Here is a 26792-nt window from a genome sequence, read left to right on the forward strand (position 1 = left end):
CCTCGCCCCGGGACCCCAGCGGCGCGTGGCGCGGGGCGGGGGGCCTGGGGTTTCTTTCCAAGTTCACGAGGACGAGCCGAAAGCGCTCCCGAGTCCCCCCACCCCAGCCCCACAGCCCAGAGAGCTTCGCCCCGGGCCGGGCCTGCCGGGACTCACTTGTGGCTGGGCGCGCGGGGCTCCGTCGGCGCGCCCGTCCGCTGGCAGGCGCTCCGGGCAGCAGGCACCGGCGAGGCGGGCGAGGCGGGGCGCTCTCAGCCCCCGAGCCCAGCGCAGGGCCCCGCCCTCGGAGGAGGAGGGCCGGCCTGAGACCGGGGGGCGGGGCCCAGGGCGGGGCCCCAGGGAGCAGTTGGAGAGGTGGGTGCAGGATCCAGACCCGCGGATGCACTGGACTGGAAGGTGGTGGGCGGAAGGCCCTGAGTTACCCCGGGCAGATAGAACTTTTTTAAAATACATATTTTTAAATTGATTTCAGAGAGGAAGGGAGAGGGGGAGAGAGAGAGAAACATCAATGATGAGAGAGAATCATTGATCCGCTGCCTCCTGCACGCCTGACACTGGGGATTGAGCCTGCAACCCCCTGGCATATGCCCCCTGGGGGAATCCGACCGTGACCTCCTGGTTCATAGGTCAACGCTCAGCCACTGAACGAGGCTGGCTGGGCGGGCAGATAGAACTTTAACCCACCGTCTCTAGAATCATTAATACCTACAAATAAGACGCCTCTGATTTCTCTCAAGTGGCTTTGAACCATACACCAGGGGTACCCTCCTGCCAGGGATAACCAGGCTCGGCCAATCCAATCACATTTGACCCGTTAGCCGAGGTCTGAGGTCTGGCTCAAGCCGTCCTTCCCCACCTCCCTTCAGGGTGAAAATAGCACTACACACAGTACTACAGACACTACACCGTCACAGTGAGTGTTCACCTCCCCTCTCCTTGCTGCTGGCCTGGCAATGTAGAGCTCGCCGCGTACCAAGAGCTTCCCAACGTCTCTTTCGATCCTCAGAACAGCCTTGTGAAGTAGACCTGCACGTCCCCGTCCCCTTTTGCAGACGAGCTCCCTAAGGCCCAGAGAAGTGACATGAAGTGACGTACTGAGAGCCAGGCGTTCAGCAAGTGCTATAGCCACAACCTGAATGCAGGTCTCCCAACTCCTAAATGTAGGGCGCTCTTTTACACTACTTCCCTCCATGAGCATCTGTTCTGAATGATGTATGAGTCTATATAAATCTCCTCTGTGAACATGGATGGCACGTGAAGAGCACAGACTTTGGATGGAAATGGACCAAAATTTCAATTCTAGCTTCTTCAGTCTCAGTTTGGCAGCCAAGGGGAAGCTATTTACCTGCCCTGGGCTTCAATTACTGAGCAGTAAAAAGGGGAAATAATGATCTAGCCAACTCAGATATGCATAGGAGCCAGGCAGGGAACATACAGCAGGGAGGTGGGCGTTGTAATCATGGGGAAGAGGGGGCCACATTGGTGCATTTAAGAACACTTATGGGGTCTCAGGGAGCGGCCAGGCTCAGTGCCAGCCTGTCTTTATTTTTCAACAAGAGCCAGAAATTCAGATGCAAACCTTTTGGTTGGTGAGCCAGACTAAGCCACTCCATTTCCGAAACGGGGCCTGCCGGCATCGCCCTGGGACTCTAGATGCACCTCACTATCTTGTTGTGAGAATTTAATGAGATGATGACATTCCTGTTCTCCGGACACAGCGCAGATGTTCTATGAACTTCAGTATCTCTCCTCTGTTCCCCACACAGTATACCTTCCTCCTCCTTTCTCATTACCCATCCCCACCCCAGGACACTCGTAAGGCAGTGGTTCTCAACCTTGGCTGCACATTAGAATCACCTGGGAATCTTTTCAAAATCCTGATTTCTGGGCCTCATCCTCCGGAAATTCTGTTTCTTTGTTATTATGCTGTGGACCTACCCCATAACAAAGAAACAGAATTTCCGGAGGATGAGGCCCAGAAATCAGGATTTTAAAAAGATTCCCAGGTGATTGTAATGTGCAGCCAAGGTTGAGAACCACTGCTATAAGGCGATGTGTTTTGTAAAGATATATCCCCTTTTATTGGCTAGAAACAGGAAGGTCTAGTATGCATATATGCAGGTATGCTCAGGGCCCTTGGTACCAGCACCGACTGTGATTCATCTGTTTCTCCCTGCCCCTCTTCTCCGTCAACTGAATAAAGCAGTCAATTTGTTTCAAGAATAATATCGAAGCTTTAAATGTGATGGAATCAGATGCTGGAGTAGACAGTGAATCACAGAGGTGGCCAGTATGGGCCACATGACCCCAGGGCTAGGAGTCTAAGTAGCAAGGTAGAGGGATTTTAGATGGCTGTTAGTAGGGAGTCAAGAACATCTTCCCAGCTTCCCTTGTAAATCGTAGAATCTTAGGCAGGGTGTCTGGAAGAACAGAAAAAACAAACCCTGGGACCTAGCCCAATCTGATGGAGAAGACGTGATCACTTTTCTGAAGGATCTTGAAGATGGGTGGGAAGAAGAGGAACAGGACATATAATACAAACATTAAATGCTTGCAGTTATAGCTATGATTTATTGTCTTATTACGCACCACGTAATGCGCTCAGTGCTTTATCCATATTAACCCATTGAATCATCAGGTCTACGTTATAGATGAGAAAACTCATCTCTGGAACCACTTGCCCCAAATTGCCAATTTTTTAGTTTGGGAGAGGTGGGATTTGAACCTGGGAAGTTTGATTTTGGTGCTCTTAGCCACGATACCACCCTGCCCCTCAAAGAAATGGTTGGTGTGAATTCAAATAAAATAACTCTAAGAAGGAAATAAACTTTAGCAGTTTGAGCGTTTTCAAAATATTTGCAATAAACAGAATCCAGTGTTGAAACGGAATTCATCTACTAAAATAAGAGCAGGATTGGACTACTGTATACACTAAATTTTTACACAGAAGAAAAGGGCTAAATTTTTATAGGTTTGTTCTAAACACCCTAAGATTATCCTGACGTTAGAAAGACATAGCTTTCAGCTGTGTGGCTGGATACATCAAAGGGGTAAAAGATTGCAGCGCTGGCTGGCAAAGAAGAGATGGTGCAGATGGAGAGAGCAGGGTGCCACCTACTGGAACAGTAGATGGATGCATTCTCTTCCTCAGGCTGCCTGCCCTTCCATGACAAGACTGATCAATGTAGGGGGTTAGTTAAAGCAGGGTAAAAGGCCCTATCTTCCATCGTTTAGAGGTGAGTGAGATCAGGCAAGGAGGAAAAATCCTCTCCTTGGGTCTTAGATTGCACCTCTAACTTCCATTGCAAGTTATAATGGAAAGTCTCTGCATGTAATGGAAAATATGATAGAGCAGGAACCACTGTCAGGCAAAAAGCACAGCCTCCGGGTCCTGAGCACATAGAATGCTCACTGGCTCACTTGCTCACTAGCTCGGTCCTGCGTTGAGCAATTAATGAATGAATGTCTGTGGATTTTCTGTATTTAACTTCTTGACCCAGTGATACGTGGCACCTTAGCTTTCATCAGATAACCTTTTCCCAGGTGTCAGTGTGCTGATCACACCACAAGAAGAGAGGCAGGGAGTGCTGAGGTGGGGGCGGGGTAAGCTTCTCCCAGGACTGATGTAATTTTTTTTGAAAAGGCTTCTTTTTCAAAGACTCTTTTTCCAAGGATACATCTATGAACGTGCCACAGTTTATTCATCCATTCATCTACTGAAGGACATCTTGGTTGCTTCCACATTTTGCAATTATAAATAAAGCCGCCATAAACATTTCTGTGCGGGTTTTGGTGTGGACATACATCCCTATATATGTGCACCCAGCAGCTGCTCTTTTAGCTTAAGAGCTCAAGAAAGACTGTGTGTGTTTTTCTGTTTGTTTGTTTTGTGTGTTTTTTTTCCTATTTGCGTCACTCTATTCTTATCTATTATGTGTAGGCTCTGCACCCATTTGAAAAGGCTGATGCTGTACCCGTATTTGTTCCAGGGGATTCCTCCACACAATACATTCACGGTTTGATTGTCTGATTGTCAGCCTTTTTGTTGGACAAATGAGATTTTTATTGTTTTAAAATTAGACCTGCTGTCTTCATTTGCACCACTTAGCTAGACGAGGAGTCTGTCCATTTTGACAGTTTCTTTATTGCAATTCCCATCAGCGCTTGGAAAACATTTTAACATATTAATTCTGCAGAGTCACTGCCAAACATTCAAATACAGATTTTAAAGTGATTATTTAGCCTTGGTAGCCATGAAGTAAGATTTGATTGGCACAATTTGGGTTTGTTAGACTTTGTAATAGGTTGAGAACAAGGAAGACCATTTATTGGTATTTCTTCTTTTTGAGAATGGTGCCTACACTATGTGGAGAGATTGTATACAATCTATATATATAAAAGGCTAAGTGACCGACTGACCATCCAACCAACCAACAGGCACATATGACGTGCACTGGCAATTTAAAAATAAACGTTGACTTGTGCATGCGTGATACATATAAAGCTCTCGCTGGCGCCAATTGCACATATGTGTTTCGATCTGTCATTGTCGATCGTGAATTTGGTTGTTTTTGTTGACATTCTGAAGCTGAAAGAAAGCAGCGTTGTCGACAGAATATGTCTGAAGACCAACTACTGACACAACGTACCTCTGAAGATAATAAAATATTTCTTCTAATTAATTTCCTTTCAATGTGCACAAATCTGTGCACCGGGCCACTAGTGGTCTTATAACGCTGGTTAGCCACAGCTCCCCTTTCACAGCAAACAGGACAGAAGGAAAGGCATAGGCTCAGGAAGGGCTTAGTCTGAGAAAAAAAACAACACCTGACAAATAAATGTCTTTGACTCCAACACACCCAGTATTCCACAACCTTGCCCCTCTATCCTGGGAATTTCCATGTGAACTTCTATAGGCACAATGAGGGCCTCTCCTGTGATACCTACCCCATATGGAGCTGCTGCATTGGTTGCACATACTTTTGTTTCATGCTTTTTCCCCCTTTTTAAACAACTTTACTGTTCTACTTTCAATACCACAAAATTCACCCAACCAATGACTGATAGTAAATGTACACAGCTGTGCAACCATAACCACAATGAAATGTTAGAACGAACTCATCACCCCTTGTGTCCTTTCGCTGTCAAACCCCCCACTCCCAACCCTGGACTCCGGCAAGAGAGGATCTGCTTCCTGTCTCTATAGCTTTGTATTTTCTGAAACGTTTATATAAATAAATATGTAGTATTTTGTATCGATTACCATAATGTTTTTGAGTTTCATTGGTTCATTCGTTTTGTTGTATAGATCAATAGTTTCTTCTTTTTTATTGTTGCTTAATATGCCACTGTATGGATATACCATATTTTGTTTATCCACTCACCAGCAAATAGACATGTGGATTATTTCCAGTTTGGGGCTATTATAAATAATGTGGCTTATGAACATGTCAATACATACCTTTGTGTGGACATACATGTTCATTTCTCTTTAGATTGATTCCTAGGAGTAAAACTACTGGGTCTTATTGTACATGCACATTGAATCTGTTAGAAATGGTCAGTTTTCCAAAGTGGCTGTATCACTGTATCATATTACATTTCTACCGACCTTATGAGAGGGTCACAATTTCTTTAAAACCCTGAAAACAGTTGGTATTGCCAGTCTTTGAAAGTATTAGTCATTCTAGTGGGTGTCATAGGTACTTCATTGTGGTTTTACTTTGCATTTCCCTTATGACTAATGATGTGACATCTTTCCATACATTCAGTCAGCATTTGTAATATCTTCATTGGCAAATGTCTGTTCAAATTTTATGCTTATTTAAATGTTTTTTGTCCTTTTATTATTGCCTTGTAAGAGTTCTTGAATTCTAAGAGTTTATTATATAGTGCGGATACAAATTGTATCTCAGATATATGTTTTGCAAATATTTTTTCCTGGTCAATGACTTGCCTTTTTATTTTTTTGTGTGTTGCATTTTTCAAAAAAAGATTTTTAAAAATTTTTATGAAATCCAATTTATCAATTTTTTTTCTATTATGGGTCATGCCTTTGGTGACATATTTTTCCCATATTTTCTTCTAGAAGTTTATAGTTTTAGTTCTTACATCTAGGCCTGTATTCCATTTCAAGTTAATTTTTGTGCCTGGTATGAAGTAAGGATTTTTTACAAATCTTTTTTTTTAACTTATTGGAGTGATACTGGTTCACAAAATTATACAGGTTCTGGGAGCACAATTCTACAACGCATCATCTGTACACTGTATTGTGTGGACCACCCCAAATCAAGTCTCTATCCATTAGCATACCCCCCCTCATACCCTCTCCCACCTCCTCCACTCAGTGCCCCCATCCCAGCCAGCTGTCAGCCTGCTCTCTATCTATGAGTCTGTCTCCATTTTGCTTGTTAGTTCATGTTGTTCATTAGTTTTCACATATGAGTAAAATCATATGGTATTTGTCTTTCTTTGACTGGCTTATTTCACTTAGCACAATGCTCTCCACGTCTACCATGCTGGTCACAAAAGGTAAGATTTCCTTCTTTCTTTTTATGGCCAAGTAGCATGTCATTGTGTAAATGTACCACAGCTTTTTTATTCTGATGAATACTTGGGCTGCTTCCAAATGTTGGGTATTGTGAATAATGCTGCAATGAACATAGGGGTGCACATATTCTATAGAATTTGTGTTTCGGGTTTCTTTGGGTAAATTCCCAGAAGCGAAATTGCCAGGTCATAAAGCAGTTCTATTTTTAATTTTTTGATGTGACTACATACTACATTTCACAGTGGCTGCACCAATCTGCATTCCCACCAGCAGTACACAAGGGTTCCCTATTCTCTACATCCTTACCAACACTTGTTTCTTGATTTACTGATAATAGCCATTCTAACATGTGTGAAGTGCTAGCTCATTGTGGTTTTAATTTGCATTTTTCTGACGATTAGTGACATTGAGCATCTTTTCTTATGTCTATTAGCCACCTGTACGTCCTCTTTGGAGAAGCGTCTATTCAAGTCCTTTGCCCATTTTTAAATTGGGTTGTATGTTTTTTTGGTGTTCAGTTTCATAAGTTCTTTATACATTTTGGATATTAACCCCTTATCAGGTGTATTGGCAAGAATGTATTCATTATTCATTTCGGGGAAGCACAAAGAGAAAGATCCTGATTTGAACTATAAGTCATATTATTCTCTTTGAGGAGACCCTGATAAGTGATCAGATAAGACCCGTGTTAAGTGATCAGCGGTTATTGACATTTATGGGTAATATATCCTTTGGGTAGCAGGAAGAAACATTAAAATACAACATATTTAATAACTAAACTTGGCCCTGTAACCAAAGTATTTGCAACATTAATATTTTTGAAAATCATTACATTTTTTGCTTGTTCCCTACACATATTTCTATTAAGATAGAATTTTATATTCTTTCATTTTACTCACTTAATTGTAGGATTAAGAAAAAGTTTTGATCATAACTTACCTTTACCTCTACCCATACTAAATTGGAATTATAGAAAAAATACTTTTTCATTAATATTACCAGATGCATCAATAGTGTGATTTATTTTTAGTTGTGTAATGAAAAAAAATACTTGGGTGATTTTTTAAAAATGATAACCTTGAAATTAATAACATGGTCATTAAAAGATTTCTAGGTTTTGCTATTTTTATAAAATATTTAGAATTTCACAGTGAAGAGGTCCCAAATTCCTCATACAACATGAAATTATATAAAAATAGAAGACATAGACATCTTTAACTCTTTAATCCTTTGATTAAGCAGCAAGCATATCACTCTTCCAGGCCAAACACTGCTTAAACAAAAAAGAAAAAGAATGACGTGCAAAATATTTACAAAATATGCAAAGCACACAATAAAGACATCTCACTATGTACATGTGTCATATTACTAATGAAGCTAAGATTTTTCCACTGTGTGCTCTAGTGTACATAAATCAAATCACAGCACATCCCTCAGATACAGCACTTTGGCCTGTGGCTGGGATAGAACAGATTTTAAATGAATCACAATATACTTAACAGCTGGACAGATGCTGGTGCTGACCAACTTGACTCACATATGCCACATATTGCATACTGAAGGCCTACTGACAAGACAAGACAATAAAAGCTGTATAGTATGCACATATGCAAGACAATCTAAATACTTTAGGCTTTAGATATCTTTTGTCCCCATGGCTCTTAAAGTAAAAATAAGTATAAATTCTTGAATATTAAATATTTTAAATTAGATTTTATCTGGTTACAGTCCAGGGGAAGAACTATTTAAGATGATCCAATGAGAATGACAGACACATCCTGGAAAAAGTTTTTGATTATGCCAGAACTTAAGGTCCTTAATGGAAAGAAGTGGTCTAAATGTCAAAATTAAAACTAATCAATGGACTTGAATCTAGAGCTCTTTAAGACTTTAGAGCAGCGGTTCTCAACCTGTGGGTCGCGACCCCTTTGGCGGTCAAATGAGAGTGATCAGTTTATGAGAGTGATCAGTTTATGTTGTTCATTATATTCCATAAATGAGTGAGATCATGTGATATTTATCTTTCTCTGACCATCCTGCATATCAGATATTTACATTACGATTCATAACAGTAGCAACATTACAGTTATGAAGTAGCAACGAAAATAATTTTATGGTTGGGTCACAACATGAGGAACTGTATTTAAAGGGCCAGAAGTTTGAGAACCACTGCTTTAGAGCCAATGATAGGGACTATCTTCCCAATAATTTGGGAATATACGACCTCTCAAATAATAAATTAGGCCCTTGGATGTTGACCATTTTGTGAAGTAGTTCTAAATATGATGAGAATGTGAATGTGCAAACATTTAGCCTTATGTTCCACTAGTATAGCAATCTGAGCAATCTGTCCCTTTGCACAAGTCATGATTCCAATATGAAATCATCATATCAAAAATATTAGTAACACATTGTTGAAATACTATCACTTTTAAAATATTCTTTGTAAGTGCTTAATGATTATGTGTTGAATTAAGAAGACCTGAAATGTTTTTTTGTTTCTTTATAAAAAGGGGTCTCAGCATTTTAAGTTAACAGCACAATTGTGACAATATACCGATATATCTTTAGATAACACAGAACAAATCCTTAAATTTATTTTATAAAATAATGTTGATGATTTAATCCTAAACCAAACCCAGTCATACACGTTGGCTGCAAGAAATACATAAATGTATCCAAATAGTACAATAGAGATTTATCAAGAAACCATCATTTATATTAAATGCAGGCCATATTAAGTATGAGGGCAGTTTTAAGTTCAGAACCTAAACACAAAAAGGGTATTGTAATAAATGCTTCCATTACCACTATCTCCACATAACTGACAAAATATAATTTGCTCCTAACATCCCTAGATGTAGGCAACTACTAGTTAAAAGCAGACAGCATTTAGAAACATTAAAAAAAAATCAAAATTAACTTCATTTTCAAGGAACTTAAAGACATTGTCCTTTAACAAATTAACTCCTCATTCGTATGTATTATTACTCTGATCCTCTTCTTACTGATAGATGACAGGTCAATGACCTTTAAGCAAGGACTTTGCACTAGGACCCTAAGCTCATTTTAAATGGTTAGTAGGTTCAGTACATTCTTTCTGGTTTCATATAATTGCTTTGCAATTGATTAAATTGCTTTCTTTGAAAGGAACATATTAGTATTCCTTTAGAAAAGAAAGCAAGATTTTTTTTTTAAAAAAAGGGGATATGTGGCTATAATTTCTTAAATATGCATTAAATGAACAGATGCCAAAATATGAAATGCAGGCTACTTATTCTTACACTCCTAACATAGGAAAATGTTAAAATTAAATTAAAGAAAAAAAAAAGTCAAACATCCTTATCTTGAGAAACTTAAGGAGTTTTCACAATTCCTAAGTCAATATTCTTGTACTAAGAGCCTTGACTATGAAGAGGCAGGAATATAAAGAAATCTCAATAAAATAAATACAGTAAAAACAAAAACCCCTTGGTATATAGAATACTTAATCTTTTTTTTTTTCCTTTTATGAGAGCATGTTGCTGAACATATACTCTAGAAAGGAGCCTAACTGTAGGCTTCTTCTTATACAACATCTCAGTTGTGTGAACTAAAAAATTTCTTAGACATCCACTACGCTAGCCCACTGCCTCAGTTCCAGCCTCAGTATCTAGGAAGGATTAGTCTTTCCTCGTTCTTGCTGGTCAGATGAGCATTGGTATATGGTGTGGGAAAAGTTACTGCAGCTCTGTCCAACTTAATTTTAGTGCAGTGAGGACTGTGAGTCTGTCTGAATTCCAATAAGTGATGGTGGCTGCTGACCACCAACTGTGGACAACACTGGTCTTGGGTTTAGACGGGGTGGCATAGAGTTAGCAGGGCGAATGAGAGGTGGTGGAGGCTGATTTAGAGTTGGCCGAGGCTGGATGAACCGAGCCTGCTGCTGGAGCGGAGGAGGCTGCCGGTGAAGAGCAGGGGCAGCAGGCAGTGTTGGACGAAGAAGTGGTGGAGGCTGGTTCAGAGTGGCAATGGGGGCTGTTGGTGTTGGAGTGGATGGTGGGGCAGGAGGTGATGGACCCAGAGTCCGAGGAGCCTGTGGGGTCTGTGCCTAGAGGTGAGGAAACAAAAATACATGTATGAGATGATAGTTCCTAAGGAGCTTAATACAATATAGTTTGGGCTGTCACAGGAAAAACAAAACAAATCAAAACAAAACAAAAACATAACACCAGTATATTTTGGAAGCACAAGCTTCTTTTATTTTAAACAAAACAAAACAAAAAAACCCAAAACTGAAAAAGCAACGAAGCTACCAAACAGGCATCTTTATTAGTAAATAGCTTAACACTGGAAATAAAAATAAGACTATGAAAGAACAATACACTCTCCGTTCTTCTAGGATCAGATCTTAGCATGTCATTATGACTTAAGAGTCACGAGAGATGCACCACTGAGTAAGTGTATTGTCAACCTTTCATGCTCATTTAGCTAGTCCGCTGACCAATTAACCTTACAGACCACCACACAACATGGTGATTCCTCGACTCATATTAGCTCAAATTCCATACACAAACACACCTCCTCTTCTTCATCAGTGCTCTTCCCTGATGGCACATTAGAAGCACTTTTTGTCTCCTCCCCTAAAGTAGAAGCATCACCATTAGAAGCCTGGGTTCCTTGTTCTGCTTCCCACTCCTGCAATACCTCCTCTAAGTTAAACCGACGCCTGTAGTTTACAAAGAAGTTCTTCACTTGGCCAACAGTCTTGTTGCCAATTACATCTGCAATAGCTTGAAAATCTTTACCATATTTGCGGACACCTGGAAGGCAAAGTAAATAATACACCTGGTGAAGGATCAATAAGGAGAGCTGTGTGTACTATACATCATGCACACACACAAGATACCAGCAATGAAAATCCTTTCTGACAAACTCTGCTCATTTCTCAGTTCTAAGATAGAGGCTAAGATATCAGGGTCCCAGATGAAAACAATCAATTATGTCATTTCATCGAGCCAGCCACTTGCCTTCAACTGAACAATCAGAAACTTACCATTTTTTACATACTCAGTTATTTCTCCAATCCTCTCTTGAACTCTCAAATACAGTCCATTTATTGTAAAGCATTGAATTCTTTGTTCCATCCTCAATTCCATATTCATTTATTTCCCTAGTAGCCAGTCACCTAAATTTGAGCAACACCGTTTGTAAACAAGACAGGATGGGAATGAGCCATCTCTTTTATCCCCTCAATGGAATGAGTGAGTAGTCTTAGGGTTCCCCCATTAAGAAAAGCATTATAATTTTGGCCTTAATACCAAATTTAATGATTACTTGCTATCTCACCAGGGTACCAACAAGTAGAAATGAGATAAGAATTAACAAGCAAGAGAATCATCACAATCTGACAAATGAAAAAAAGGGGAGGTATTTTTCAGTTCATTGAATGTCAACTCATGTAATAGTTCTAAAGACTGTGTCTATGAAGGAGCCTCAGCTATGCCTTCTAGACGTAAGGATTAGGTTACAGCAGCAACTGCTTGGAGAGCACTTGTGCTTCTCATCACTACCTCCAATTTAAGGACTGTACATTCCGTCATTTGAGAACCTAACTTTTCATTATGGACATTTTATTAAATTACATTATGAAGGATAATATTTATGAACTTGAGATAGTCAATTATGCTATGGAATAATTTAAAAATGAGTTTATATAATCAGATGGCTAATAATTTGCTTTTAAGGCAATTCTAAGAGAGGGTCACTGACTTATTCTTGAAACAGATGCACTTAGCTCAAAATATAAAAGTTGTCAAAATTTTTGATTTTACAATTTGAAAACTGCTTTTTAAAGTACCAGAAAACAATAACTCATTAATCACAGAGATGAGAATGGAGAAAAAAAATACTGATGCTTCTAATATAGTCTGGAAGCAGCCAAAAATATGGGGATTGAAATAAGCAACATGTATACAGTCACAGATGAGAGAATAATATAAGGATATGTTAAGACCCCAGCAGAAATAGTAGATATATTCTTACTGATACCTATTGGCATTACCCAATTACCTTAGAGCACCAATGTGATAGGACATAATTTTTGTTTTTAAATTCTGCCCTTATTTTATACTAAGAACTTGAGAATAAGTATCTCTTGCTACACTCGACCAGCGAGGCTTGACTCTTAGAACATTTGGGGGGAAGTCTGACATTATTAAGCTATAACCATATCCCATTTTTAATATAGAATTTGAGGCATGTAAACTATGCTCATTTGTTCCATTCTCAAAGGAATAGGACAGACAACATATGCATGACAACATAGTAGTAATGATACTCAAACACTGTTTACAATATTTTAGCAATGTAAATTAATTTATATTCTCTTAAAATTCATGAGCTAATTTCCAACTGGAACTTCATACTGAGTATAAATTCTAATGGCGACTAGGTTCTACTGAGGGTTTATATGGCAATAAAAATTCAAGGTAATTTCATATTAGGAATTACTGCTATATATTTAAGTACTTCTCTACTACATATACTTTGGAAAACAGCAAGTCATTTGAGATCACTGCACTGAAAAATAACTACGAATCAGAAATCCAATGCAGTCTCTTAATTTTCATAAAAGACATTTAACTTACATTCTAGAAATGCCCGAACCTTATCGAATACATGAGTTTAGAAACGAAAACCTTAAATAAATCTGGATTAGATCTGTATTCCTAGCAAGAAATCACATTAAGACAAACTTGGACTCCGAGTCTGGAGATATTACAGCCCTCAGAACACCTATTTGCTAAGCAAAATATATTCCAAAACCTACCATTAAGCTATTTCCAGATAGATTCCTTTATATAACTGTCCCCGCTTCTTCTGACTCTATTCTTTTTGATCTTCCACTTTATTTTCTCTTGTTCAATGGACTTTACCTTATCACAATATTGTTGCATTTCCAGAATTATAGACCACCAAACCAAAGCTGCTTCCTATAGGAGCTTTAGTTTTCCCAGACATTTTCAATGTCAAGAACTTTTTCCAAGTCACCTCGGTGTGTCTATTATTAACTCATGTATGACAATCTTATATGAACTATTTTGCAAAATGTTAAGGCTCAGACCACATTGCAGACTGCTGTAGTCTAGCTAAGGACCCCAATCATGTCCTGAGAACAAATGGGCCCAGATATTAAGGCCCTCAGTCTGCAGGATGCCTGCACAGGGTCTGGGCATGAGCTACAGTTCCTTGACAGTCTCCTCTGTTTGCAGCCTCGTCTGTTTGCCCAGTATGCTGTGACAAATTTCCTAATTTTCTGTTTGCCACAATGTCAAAGGTTGGGAAGTACGGTCCTCTGGAATACACGCCAGCCCCAGCATCACTACAATGCTGAGTCCACAGGAAGTGCTCAGGCACCTGACTGACTTCTCTTCCCTGAGGCTTCATTCTACTTTTCTTCCCCAAACCACAAGAGTCACATATAGTGACTTCTTTGTCACCTTCACAATCCCAATAACCCTTCTCAACAGCCTGTTTTGGCTATAAGGAGAAATTCTTAAGCTCTATACAGTGGCTGATGGCTATAAGGTGGAATTCTTAAGTTCGACAGTGGCTGGTAACTAGCAAACTCTAGTAAAATGCCAATTAAAGACTTAATTGCTCCTTTAGAAAAATCCCCAGCGAAGCTCCTAGATGACCTGGCGGGAGCAGCAGTGCCGAGCAACTGACTCGAACAACATTATGACATCAGAGCTCCCTTAGTTCCAATCTGTACTTGGGTCAGGGTGGGCCGTCCTTTCTTCAGTTCACAATGAACAAGGCCACCTGCCTGCTTCATCAGCAAGGAAATGAAATACAGTGACTAAACCTCTCTCTCCCTGAAGATGTAAAAGGCTTAGGTCCATTGGAACCATGGTTTTAAATAAAACTTCTCACCTTTAGGGCAAGAGGCCAGTTTTCAAAGATTAGTGGAATAAAACTTGAGAGACCCCTGGAAGAGGTAAATTATAAATTTCTCAGGGAGAGAAAAAAATTGTTTTCAGTCAAATTTCTAAATTTCATTTGAAAGTTAAAATGAAACAGCTTGGCCTTCTATCTGGCAGATGATACCTTATAACCTTTAATATATATACCTTTAAAGTTTTGTTTGGGGAATTAACATAAAAATGAAACTCATTAGGATACTATATTATCATTAAATTCTATGAAAGCCCACATTTTCAATCAGTGGAATTTTGGGGGATATTTTTTCCTGGTTCTTATAGCAAAATTTCTTAAAGTGAGCATGTACTTGGTATAATTAGGAAATCTCAATTAAAAACAAATGTTATCTTGAAATAAAAACAAAGTAACACCTAGAAACTCCAAGGGTGTGGTTCTTTCTTATCAGTTAGAGATTTTTAAACTCAAACTATTGGAAAATATACATTACTTTCTACCTCCTAAAAATCCCTTCAAGAATATGTATTAAAGAAAGGTAGAAAAGCTACCAATTGCAACAGGACAGTGACTGATGCATCTAGGCCAGAGCTAAAAGTCAAAATCATACATTCTCTTTTCTAATGTCTAGCCCTTCTCTTCTGAGTTTTACATTCCCATCTTCCATAGTTAAACATTAAATTCCATAAAAAAATTAATTTGAATCATTAATTATTTGAAGCAAGTGCAGCAGAGGGCTGACAATACTTTTTGATCTCCATTCTTATACCTGTTATAATAGAACAAACTCTCTAAAGCATATGGCTTGCCTTTTAGTTAGGAAGGTAGGAATCTCCTATTTCCACTTCCACTTCCTTTTGATTGTTCATGTACTAGATAGGTTACAACAATCCTTATGTGTTAACCAACTGCCCAATCTTTTTTTCCTTCTTTAGGCAGCTTTTTTAAAAAGTAGGAGATAAGATGAGAAAGAAGACAAGTTCTAGATTTGCAACTTCATTTCTCCTAAAACAAAATGAATGTATGAACTACAGGGAGAGAAGGTAACACTGAACTGTAAGCATAATCCCCTTGAACATAGTCCTGTTATTTCTTGTTCTATATGAGAAGGCTGACAATACAAAAAATTAACTAAAAATTAAAATTGACATCTTGATAAAACTGGAAAAAGTTTTTTATCTTAAAAAGCACAAGTATTTTAGTTGAGGAACATATTTTTTAACACTAATGACTACAAAATAAATACTGCATATTTAAGAGGAGATCTAAAATAAAAATGGCAAATATTGTATACCATGCTTCTGCCTCTATGTACTCTAAAGAGTAAATGTTATTACTCTTTCTAAGTTATTTTTAACAGAGTTAGTAATTGTTCAATTTACTTGAAAAAAAACCCCACACACCTAGAATCTATTTTCTTTCCTAATTCTTTTTAAAATTTATCTTTACTTGAAAGTATTATAGATGCTCCCTTTTTTCCCCATTTTCCCCCTCATTTCTACACCAGCCTTTCCTAATTCTTGCTAAATAAGAAATGTCCATCATATGAATATCAAAATTGATTTTAGGATAATCTCTAAAAGCATTATAAATTAGAAAAAATATTTATATGACACAAACTAAAAACATATTTCACCATTAACAAATATGTGAAGACTATAATTGGCTTCACTGTTAACTAATTTTTTATAATAGAAATTTTAGATACTTAACGCTGAAACAGATTACAGAAGTTGAACAAAGAGCATTCTTGGCAAGTATTTTAAGAGGATTAAATTATCAGCATTTATAAAATCCCACTTGGGGACTCTTGAAGAATGTATTGAAGTTATAACATAGCAAAAACTGAAACTATGTAATAAAGTGATAGATTACACAAGGATAAACACACATTCCTATTTTGTCTGAGCATGAATTTTTCTTCTAAATAAGGGAGAAAAAAGGGTACAAGATTTATTATTTATTTAAATATTATTAAAATAATATTAATATATTCAAATATTTAGTATTTAAATAATTAATATTTAGTTAACAATATAATGGCAAATAAAGTGGGAAATATATATTCCTAGGTTCTAGGAAATCATCTTAATATATTTAGTTGGCTTTAAAAGAGTTACAACAAAAGTTTACTTAATAGGAGAGTGACAAATCTCACTAATGACACTAGAGCGTGTCAGTATTTCTCTTTCCAGGCCACTGTAATAGTCAACTAGGAGCAAGGTAAAATAAAGCATTTAGCAAATGAGCGTTAAATCCGAATATCTATGCAAAATGTCTTAAATATAAATGCTATGTAAATTAAAACATGTTACTATCAAAACATAATAAAATTGAAATAGCCAAATAATAACATCATATAAAGGTTTATCATAAATAAAGATTAAAAAGAAAAATACAAAAAAACAATTGCCTGCTAAGATAACTAGTTCTTGATAGCAAACTGTCCATGTTAAAATAAAAACTGCAATTATGTACCTCAACCACACTGAGACTCAGGTACAGGTGACATTACTATATAATTATATTGTTTATAAGGTACATTATATAAATGTGTGAACACATGAGGCAAACATGGCACTTTTTAATTCTCCCTCAAATAACTATCTTGGAAACAAATAGCTTTATATTGTCTTATTTTATGTAACAATAATAACAACAAAACCGACAACAATAACAAAATGAAAACAAAAATTCCACACAGAATCAAATAAATAAAAACAAAGACATTAACATATTAATAAAGTACTTTTGAAATCCCAAGAACATGAATATTTCTGTATAAATTGCTGAACTAGTGTAATTTATTTAGGGCTACTTTTTAGATATGCATAATAATATAATACTGAATATATCTCAGTGGAGAGGAAATGTTTGATTATATCTAGAAATGCTCCACTCTTTAATATTTATAAGCTGGGGTAATGACCACACATGTAGTTCACACTATATATGTAAATCTTGGGATTGTCCCTTCCCTGGAATGCAGCTTTGCATAATGTCCAACCCAGCCATAAGATTCAACAGACTCTATCCCTTAGTGCTGTAAGAACAGTTATAAATCCTGAGGGCAGTATAGAGAAACATTAGCCCAGATTTTCCTTGGTGATTCTCCAGAAAATTCTCTCACTGGGATAATTTCTTACAGTAGAGAATAGGATTAATATACTAACCTTTAAGCAACTGAATACTGGAAACCAGGGTTAAATTCTATAGGCTACAGACTGCGATGGAGGGAAACACAGGCTTTACGTCAATAAAAGCAATGCCTACTCAAATAACTATGTTAGAGCTATAAGTCATAGTTCTAAATAATCTGAAGAAGCCATTTGAAGAAGCCATGAAAAATACTAATTTTTAAATCACTAGTTTGTAATTTTAAAACAATTACTGAACATTATAAATCAATTAAACTTTGTTCTGACTCATTCAGAAACATAGTTCTACAATATATATGTGCTCAATGCATATCCAGTACGTTGCTTCCACATGGTCAAGCATTTTATTTATGAAACGACTGTGTGGTGCTTTAGAGGCCAAAGAGAAGGCTGCCATTATCCTGTGGGCACTCTCCTGTGACAATTTCAAATCACACTGGCTTGGTAGTTATTCACTCTAATACAAACTGCAGAGCCATCTATTAATCAATTTTTAATTACATTATTCTCACATCTGAATGGTGCTTGCATAGTATTTTTGAGTTAAATATATTCTCTATGTTTGAATATTTGGAAATATTTTTAAAGGTATACTTGTATGTTTCCCTGGGCTCAATTCTCTTATAGTAGTGAATCTAGATAAAATAGCTATAAGTGCTCAACAAAAGAGGGATCAGCTATTAAGGAACAGATTGCAGGCCAAACTTAAAATTACACAATCAGTCCTCCAGATAGTTTATTTTGAAGGGAGAAAAAAAAAAAACTACAACATTGAATAAAAATATGCAATTTGCCCTTCTTTAAGTAATTCAAACACAAGAAAATCCAAGTTTATAATGCTTCCAATTTGCCCAACAGTATTTCTCATACAAAAAATGTTCTGCCATAGAATTCAACAAAGCATTCTTATGAATACTGTAGTGCATTAAAAATGCTAAATGTATATTTTTGATATATCTTAAGTAAGTTATAATACACTGAGAATAAAGCACACCATTAATATTTTCAATACCTGACATTTATCAAATAGATACACTATTATACAGAGAAACCAGAAACACATACTAGTTTATTCAAGCTTTTAACCACATTATCAATGACTGATATGGTAAGAATGAACCCAACTGAGGAATACCAAAGCAGAGGCAGAGAGACCACACGACTGTGCAAGCTTGTCAGCACCATCACTTTTTTAGTTCTGAGAACGAGTTACACACTGTTCAGGACTCGAAATGCACAGAGGCTCAGTATGTCATATTCACAAGGACAGAACAGAATCCCTGGTCACCAGGACTTTGTGGTGAACACAAGAGCCCTTTCTCGACCCATTTCTAAAGGCAAGGAAGAACTACGGTGGTCACCTTTCATGACAAGTTCAATAATTATTAACAACAAGAACTGCTTATCTTTAATATACCTTGCACTGCTAGAAGCTGCTCCTCTGTGGTCCAACGGGCATTAATTTTCTGATTTGACTACAAAATTAAAGAAAAGTTTCCTAATGAGGATATGAAGACAGACATTTTTCCAAAGTGCTTACTTACTTTTTTAAAAAACTTTTCACCAAATTACAGACATCAGATTACTAAAACTCTGATTTTGGAAGATTTCACTTTTATAAGAATTTATATATATATTCTGAGTTACCTTTTACCCACACAAAAAGATAATGAAAGAGAAATGTTCCAGTTTGGGAGAATGAACAACATTCACATTTATACTCTAGTCAGAAAACCTATTTAAAACAGGCTAAAATATTCACTCATTTTCCAACTACAATGTTCCTATCACTCACTGCACATGTTAATTTTAGCCTCATTTTAAACATTTAAGAAACTTTATTTTTTCTTTAGATGAAATTTGTGACTTTTTCTAAAATTTCTTCTCTTCACACTTAGGTTATATTACCTATAATCTAGTATTTTTGTTTATGAAATGACTGTGTTGTGCTTTAGAGGCTAAAGAGAAGGCTGCCATTATTCTGCGGGCACTCTCCTGTGACAATTTCAAAAAAATAGTGTTGTATAAATTAACACAGAACTGTAGATCAGGCTTAAGCCCTAAAACATTTCTGAAGCAGAAAGTGACCCACTCTAAGAATATCTCCCCCAAGGCCTCCCATATTCCTCTCAATATTTTTGTTTCAAAAAAATCCTATGTTTAGGATTTTTATTATGGATTTTTATTTTGTTTAACATATTCAATGTTAAACAACCGATTGAATTTCACTGGTGTATACCTGTTAGTAATCAAGGACCATTGGCAGTAAATGGAGGAACAGACATAAGTACACCAGCCTCCGGAGGTTTGCAGTAGAAACTGCCCAGGCAAAGTGCCCTCGTGTGATACAGGGGCATGCTGGGCAAAACAGAAAGGCTTCCTTTGAGAAGGGGTGGTTAGGTCTTATCTTACTCATGGTCTTAGCAATAGGAGTTTCTACAGAGCACACATGGTCTGAGTAACACCAACTCCCTGACCACGTGTGAAGAGGTATAAGTAAGCACTCAGAAGAAAGAATAAAACAAAAATTCAAAATTTAAAAAAATTATTAGAGAAGAAAAAGTAAAACAGGGCTTAGAGAAAGGGAGGGAAAAACCTAAAGAAAACACTGAATTCCAGATGATGAGACTAAAACCGAAAAGCAAGCAAGCCAGGCAGACAGTGGGTAATGCTCGACGTTAGGATACTGGCGATGAAGCAAAGAACAACAGTAAAAAGGTAAAGAGAAAAGAGAGGGAATGGGACATACAGAGGCAATAATAAGGAAAAGGTAAATTAAGGCTAAAGAAGTGAAAAGAAATAAAGAAAAAGATGATAGAGGAAAAACTAGAAAATTTAAACATACGCTCCCCAGGCAATCTAATGTTAGCCTGGCTGTGAAAGGTAGATAAAAGAGGTCCTTGGTACCCAAGGATAATTGATTCTAGAACAGCCGTGGGCAAACTACGGCCGAGGGCCGCATCCGGCCCGTTTGAAATGAATAAAACTAAAAAAAAAAAGACCGTACCCTTTTATGTAATGATGTTTACTTTGAATTTATATTAGTTCACACAAAGACTCCATCCATGCTTTTGTTCCGGCCCTCCGGTCCAGTTTAAGAACCCATTGTGGCCCTCGAGTCAAAAAGTTTGCCCACCCCTGTTCTAGAACCTATTTAAAACAGGCCCAAATATTTCAAAGTAAATGGTTAAAATCATAAAAGGTTGATTGCAATTTAATGTGAATATGAAATGAAAACTTATAAAAATTAGTTCATTAAAAATACAATAATGACCTTAACTTATATGTTTCATTTTATTTATTTTTGGCATATCTTCTCTGACTATTTAATGGTAATACCCCCCAGCTTTGAAATTCATAATATGAGCATAGAATGGGTTATCTTTGTTTTGAAGACTTCAACAATTTCTCAAGGGCCTCTTGGTTTTTGGTAATCAAATTATCTTTTTTTGAAATGCTTATCTGTGAGTGACCATCTTTTTTCCTTCAATTGTTAATTTTGTTAGATACCCATCTGTCAATAATGTTGCAAGTGATGAAAGCCATTCTCTTCTATTTTCATAGACTTCATGAAGTTTTGCATCTTTTGCAAGATTTATAACTTCATTTTGTTTTGTTCTGCATTTGCACTGTATGAGCAAGAGAGTAATCAAGCTGTATGCTGATATGATGAGTGGGATAGATAAGAACTGGAGTTAACTCAGGAAAGGTCATGAGAAACACTGATCTGGGAAATGGGGGAGGAAGGCTAAGATGATGAATTTAACGTAAGATACGTTGACAATGATATCCAGGTGGAGCTCTGGTTCCACTTGAGGCTAACAGAGATTCATCTACTCAAATGCTCATGAGGGAAAATAATGGAGTCAAATCTTACTCAGATGTGAGGTTCTAAAATCAGCCTATACATTTTAAAAACGTTTTGTCCAATTTACTTTTGAAATGTTCTCACAAAGGCAGCCATGGAGATGGGCACACAGGCCCAAAGCGTTAGGTATTCTTCCAGCACTGGGATGGGCCACTCGTTTTTTAGTTAAATCCCAGATGAAGCCTTTGGCGCGAATTTAGGGTAGTATTGAATGAAAAAGACGAACACATATTTAAATACTACAATCTCACTAAGTTCAAGGACATACTCACACAGGAGGCATGTGGAAGTTAACACTGACTAAAGGGACAGTGGGCTCACACTTCCCAGCCTCGTAGCTGCTCACGCAGGGGCATACACTTGGTAAATGGAGTTCAGGCAGAATGGCCAGTTTTACCAAGTTTGCTATGACTAACTATGTTCTTTGTTTTATTTGCAGAATATGTCATTCAATTGTGTCATTTAAATGTACATATCAAGTGATAAGATTGGTATTTTCAATGAGAAGAGAGAGAAATGAATTCTGAGGATAAAAACTTGGAGAATGTCTATATTTACGTATAGAAAGGAAAATACAGCTGAGACATAATAGTTATAAAAGAGAACATAACCTCTCAAAAGTTAAAGGAAAACGAGAGGTTGACATCTATGTCCTGGGCTCAGAAAAATGCAAAGGAAACAAGGAGTTAGAGCTGTGGAAACTGCTCATTAGCACCAATGTTAACCTTTAAGAAGAAACCTCAGTAGAAAAATGCAGGGGGTGGGGCAGGGGAGGAAGGAGTTGAAATTGTTAAGGAATTAAACAGTCTAGGTGTCACAAAATGGAAACAATGGAAGGGGTCAGACTGAAGGAGAAAAGGAGTAAAAAAATGTAAATACACAGGATTCTTTTCAGTCACTGATCTTTATATTCTCTTTTAAACCCAAGAAACTTTGGTAGAGATTAATTTATATATCTAGGAATCTGAAACTGTGTGGTAGTTGTGGTTAGCTGGATACCACTGAGAACATTCTACAGCAACCCCAGTCTGAAATACCATTGTTTTAAAAATAATAAAATGTTAATATAAAACAAAATAATCTAATACAGGGTGGGCAAAAGTAGGTTTACAGTTATGAATACAAAATAGTTTAGTCCTATATTCAGCATCTTTACTGCATTCTTTCCCTGCTAACTTACTTTGTCTTTATTATCTGTCCCATTTTTGTCAGTAGCGGATTTGTAACACCTCTGAGTGGGAAGAGTTAGAAAAGGTCACCAAGTCAAACCTTCCACGCAAGGCCAAAAATTCCATACAACATCCATATGAAAGAATGTCACCAACCCCGGGCATGGAAACATCCACAGATGGGGGAATTTCTCGCTTCAAAAAGCACTCCTTTCTCAGTTTCTTGCTTCCTGGATTAATTAACCTCCTTACCTCCACCTACCTCCACCCAAAACAAATCAAAGCATAACAAAACATGCCATCACTCCCATCACTCTCATGTACTTTCAAGGAAATACACTAATTTTTACTTGCAATGGTCTTTGGATTTATCACTTGCTGTCCATTTCTACAACTAATACCTGGCCCTACCCGGTGCCCCTTTACCAATTACTTTATTACTCATATGCTTGGTATTTTAGCAGCTGCAAAGTTTTTAAATTATCCTGTATAATACTGACAGGATAGCTTCCCTAAAATTAAAAATTTTCATTACTTCCTTCCTATATTGAAGAAACTAGGAGGTGTTTCCATTTGACTTAATAGGTAGACTTCTCTTCCTAGGTCACACAAGGACTTTTATTCTCTGGTCCTTACCGGCTGATCTCTATCATAAAGAAGTCCCTGTTCAGCTCTACCTTGCTAATATCTCTCTCATACCTGGTGGTCATTGGTCCTCTGAATCCAAGTGTGCCTTCCTAAGCAGACAATATATTACTTGAGAAAAGACTGATTTACATGGGTTGGTGAATTCTCAATAGTTACTAGCACAATAAGGCACACATAATAAGTGTTCAGAGAATACCTGTTGATCAGTTTTTTAAAATGCATTTATTTTCTTCCACTGGATCTATATTTTGAATGTACTGCTCAGCACCAAAACACTGTTCATGAGTCCCTGTGCCTGTCCTTTTTGTATATTCAAAAATCCCACTTATCCTTCAAACCTGTTGAAACAGCCCCCTCTGGGAAGAATTCCCTGATGATCCCAGGTAGAATGAATAATGACCACTTGTTTTCCTTGTTAACACTTCACTTATAAATCTATCATACAACTCCAATCAGTTTCTGCAATTTCAACTCCTTCCTCCCCTGCCCCACCCCCTGCAAGTTCTTTTTTTTAAAGGCAGATGGAGAAAAGGAGCAAAAAAAATTCATCTCTTCCTCATTTTTATGGGTCCCCCCTTTTCCCAAACACACACTTCCCACAGTGCCTAACACAATGCTTTACATGAAATAAGTGATCAATATATATTTATCGAAATATGGACTTTCTTCATCAAAATTTTCCCTAAATAAAAATAAATACAACCAAATGAGTAAGTGAAGCATTTTAGTAACTGTTTACTTCCAGTTGAGTTATATCACTTAGTAGCCTATTGTTCCAAAAGTTAGTGAACTTCTTTAGGTTAGAAATTCTTTAGATTAGGTGATAGATTACATGATTTTTCAAGGTCTTTACTATGACTGTAAACCTAGTATTTTGAAATATGTGTATCTATTCAATTTGCTCTCCCCTGAAAAACAATAGGAATAATATAATAAAAATATGTTGATAAAACTTTCTAGATGATAAAAAATATATGCATTTTCAAGTCATATGAGTTCAATAAATCAACCTCAAAGTAATATTCAAACTTTAATGTACAAATGGTAGAGAGTTAAGATTGTAGTTGTTTCATTTTGATTTATTTTTACAATAAACCAAAAGATGTAATAAATGTTCAGTAACTTCTAGCCCAATAAATGGATTTAAATGGGAGAATCTATTATAGCATTTTGCTGTCCCATGAAAACCTCCAAAAGTAAGAGGCAGCATATTAATCTAAGACTCCAAATGGAATCTAAGAATCTGAAATATAGCCAGAGGTTCACTATTTATGACATGTGACCTTGATCAAGTCAGTTAATCTCTCTGACTTGAGAGGCCCAGTTTCCTCATGTAAAATAATAGTATTTGCTTCATCTACTTCTTGGAATTTCTGAGAGCATCAAATGAGGTAGCACATAGGGCAGTTGTAAGTGCTATTACACTTGTACATGTTACTTTATAGAATGTTAATGAGTGCGATGATCCTGCACTTTTCTGGAAAGCTTGAGATTAGAATGATCATTTCCTTGAAAATTTGGTAGACTTTTTCTGTAAAAGTGTTTGGGCCTGACATTTTCCTCTGAGAAAAAAATGTTAATTTTTCTTTCTTTTTATTTAATGCTTATAAATTATTCAGGTTTTCTTCCTTTTCTTTCTTTTTTTTAAATATATTTTATTGATTTTTTACAGAGAGGAAGGGAGAGAGATAGTTAGAAACATCAATGAGAGAGAAACATCAATCAGCTGCCTCCTGCACACTCCCCACTGGGGATGTGCCCGCAACCAAGGTACATGCCCTTGACCAGAATTGAACCTGGGACCTTTCAGTCCGCAGGCCGATGCTCTATCCACTGAGCCAAACCGGCCACGGCAGGTTTTCTTCCTTTTCAAGATAATTTTGGTAAGACATATTTTCCTTGGAATTTCTAACTTTTGTTTAAATTTTCAAACACATTGGCATGAAGTTCTTCATGGTATCCCATCATGTTTTCAATACCTGCTGCAATTTTACATTTAATTATTAAGTTATATTTTTATATTATAGGCATTTTTGCTGCAATAATATAAAAATTATAGTAGTATTTTTGGTATCACACTATCTTTAAATAAATAAATGTCACCAGAATGTTTGTCAGTCTACCTGAGTTTGGAATATTAGCCTATGTATATTTCATTCTTTTACATTTCCTAACCTTGAAAGAGATTATTCAAAACAAACAAACACAACTTTCTTCCTGATTCTGTTTTCTGAAAGGCTATACTGAGTAAGATGGCATAGGGTGCATTGGTTCTGAAGCATTTCTGCTTTGCCCCTCCCCAGCCCTTCACACACACTCATTTTCAGATATTTCGACCTGCGATTTAGTTGGGGGAGTGGAGAAATGTCCCATTAGGACCAAATAAAATTATTTGGTTAGTACATAAACAGAAAGGCAAGTCCAGGATATGAAGCGTAACATAGTAATCTTAAAAAAAAATAGAGAGAAAAAAGATTTTATAATAGCTCTGTAAAAAGACTTGATTGAACCTTATGGGAATTTAATGCCTATAATTATCACAAATAGCAAAAACATTAAGTTTCAGTTGAAATACAAGCAAGATTTGAGAAAATGGTCAATCTGTTTATTGTTTTTACATTTCATATTCTCAGGGATATAAGTACAAGAATGTAAGTTTGCATACTAAAATCCTAACTGGACATCTCAGCTAAAAGACAAATACCTTAAATTAAAATTGAAATCTGTTAAAATTAGCTCTATATTTGGTGATCTTTTTCTTGCTGTGTTACCAATTCACACAAGCAGAAATGGGCTTTGAGCAAACACTGCTGCAGACCCAGAAATGGACTGGCTTGTTCATCAATGACCTTCTGGTTTTGCATACACTGGGCCTACCTGTATAGCTATATTTCCTAATTACTTTGCTTGACAGGAAGTGCTAAAGGCAGAGAGGAAAAATTATTTAACTTAAATTATTAGCCAAGTCTCAAAAGACTATCACAAAATAGACTTAATAAATTATCCATATTATAAAACCTTAAACCTTCAAAGTATTAACAACACATGTGACCAAATTAGTAGCTGAACACTGGATAACTCAAAGAACAAGGTTAGTCACAGATATTCTTCAATGACGTACCTCAGGAGGTTTGAATTCTTCAATTCCTCCTTCCATTTTCTGTTTAAGTGCACTGTTTACTTGCTTAGCATTCTGAACCTTCAATAAAAATAACCCAAAATATGAATCAGAACACGTACTTAGGTGAGTACTCACTAAATGAAAAGGATATGTACCAAACCCTCCTAGATTTTATTTCAGAAGGATAGACACTTATCACACTTAGGGTGCAATATTCCACTCATTCAACTAATATACACATCAACTTATATAATCTATCTAATAGATTAATAGACATAGTTCACAACTCATAGTACTTGAATGTATTTTAACAATGTCTCTTATAACCAAATATAACTGATATATAGGAATAAAAATC

General features: G+C 36.9%; 2 protein-coding genes across 10 annotated transcripts in view; both read right to left on the reverse strand.

Moving 5' to 3' along the window:
* TRAF5 (TNF receptor associated factor 5) overlaps positions 1 to 223 on the reverse strand; it is a 47252-nt gene extending 47029 nt beyond the window's left edge. For both annotated transcript variants that reach the window (XM_023754785.1, XM_006089912.3), the window contains exon 1: positions 157 to 223. The gene's annotated coding sequence lies outside the window, so the exon portion shown is untranslated. The remainder of the gene's footprint in view (positions 1 to 156) is intronic.
* An 8521-nt stretch (positions 224 to 8744) lies between these two features.
* Positions 8745 to 26792, reverse strand: part of RCOR3 (REST corepressor 3) — a 31549-nt gene continuing 13501 nt past the window's right edge. For 7 of the 8 annotated variants that reach the window (XM_006089913.3, XM_023754790.1, XM_014456860.2 and 4 more), the window contains 4 exons: positions 26435 to 26512; positions 19046 to 19103; positions 11111 to 11352; positions 8745 to 10640 (listed from right to left, as the gene is read on the reverse strand). In XM_006089913.3, the coding sequence (XP_006089975.1) occupies positions 10296 to 10640; positions 11111 to 11352; positions 19046 to 19103; positions 26435 to 26512 (723 nt within the window). In that variant the 3' untranslated portion in view covers positions 8745 to 10295. The remainder of the gene's footprint in view (positions 10641 to 11110; positions 11353 to 19045; positions 19104 to 26434; positions 26513 to 26792) is intronic. The other variant, XM_014456863.2, reaches the window with a different exon arrangement.

The sequence above is a fragment of the Myotis lucifugus genome, unplaced genomic scaffold (assembly GCF_000147115.1).
Source record: "Myotis lucifugus unplaced genomic scaffold, Myoluc2.0 scaffold_65, whole genome shotgun sequence".
In the NCBI taxonomy this organism is placed as follows: Eukaryota; Metazoa; Chordata; class Mammalia; order Chiroptera; family Vespertilionidae; genus Myotis; species Myotis lucifugus.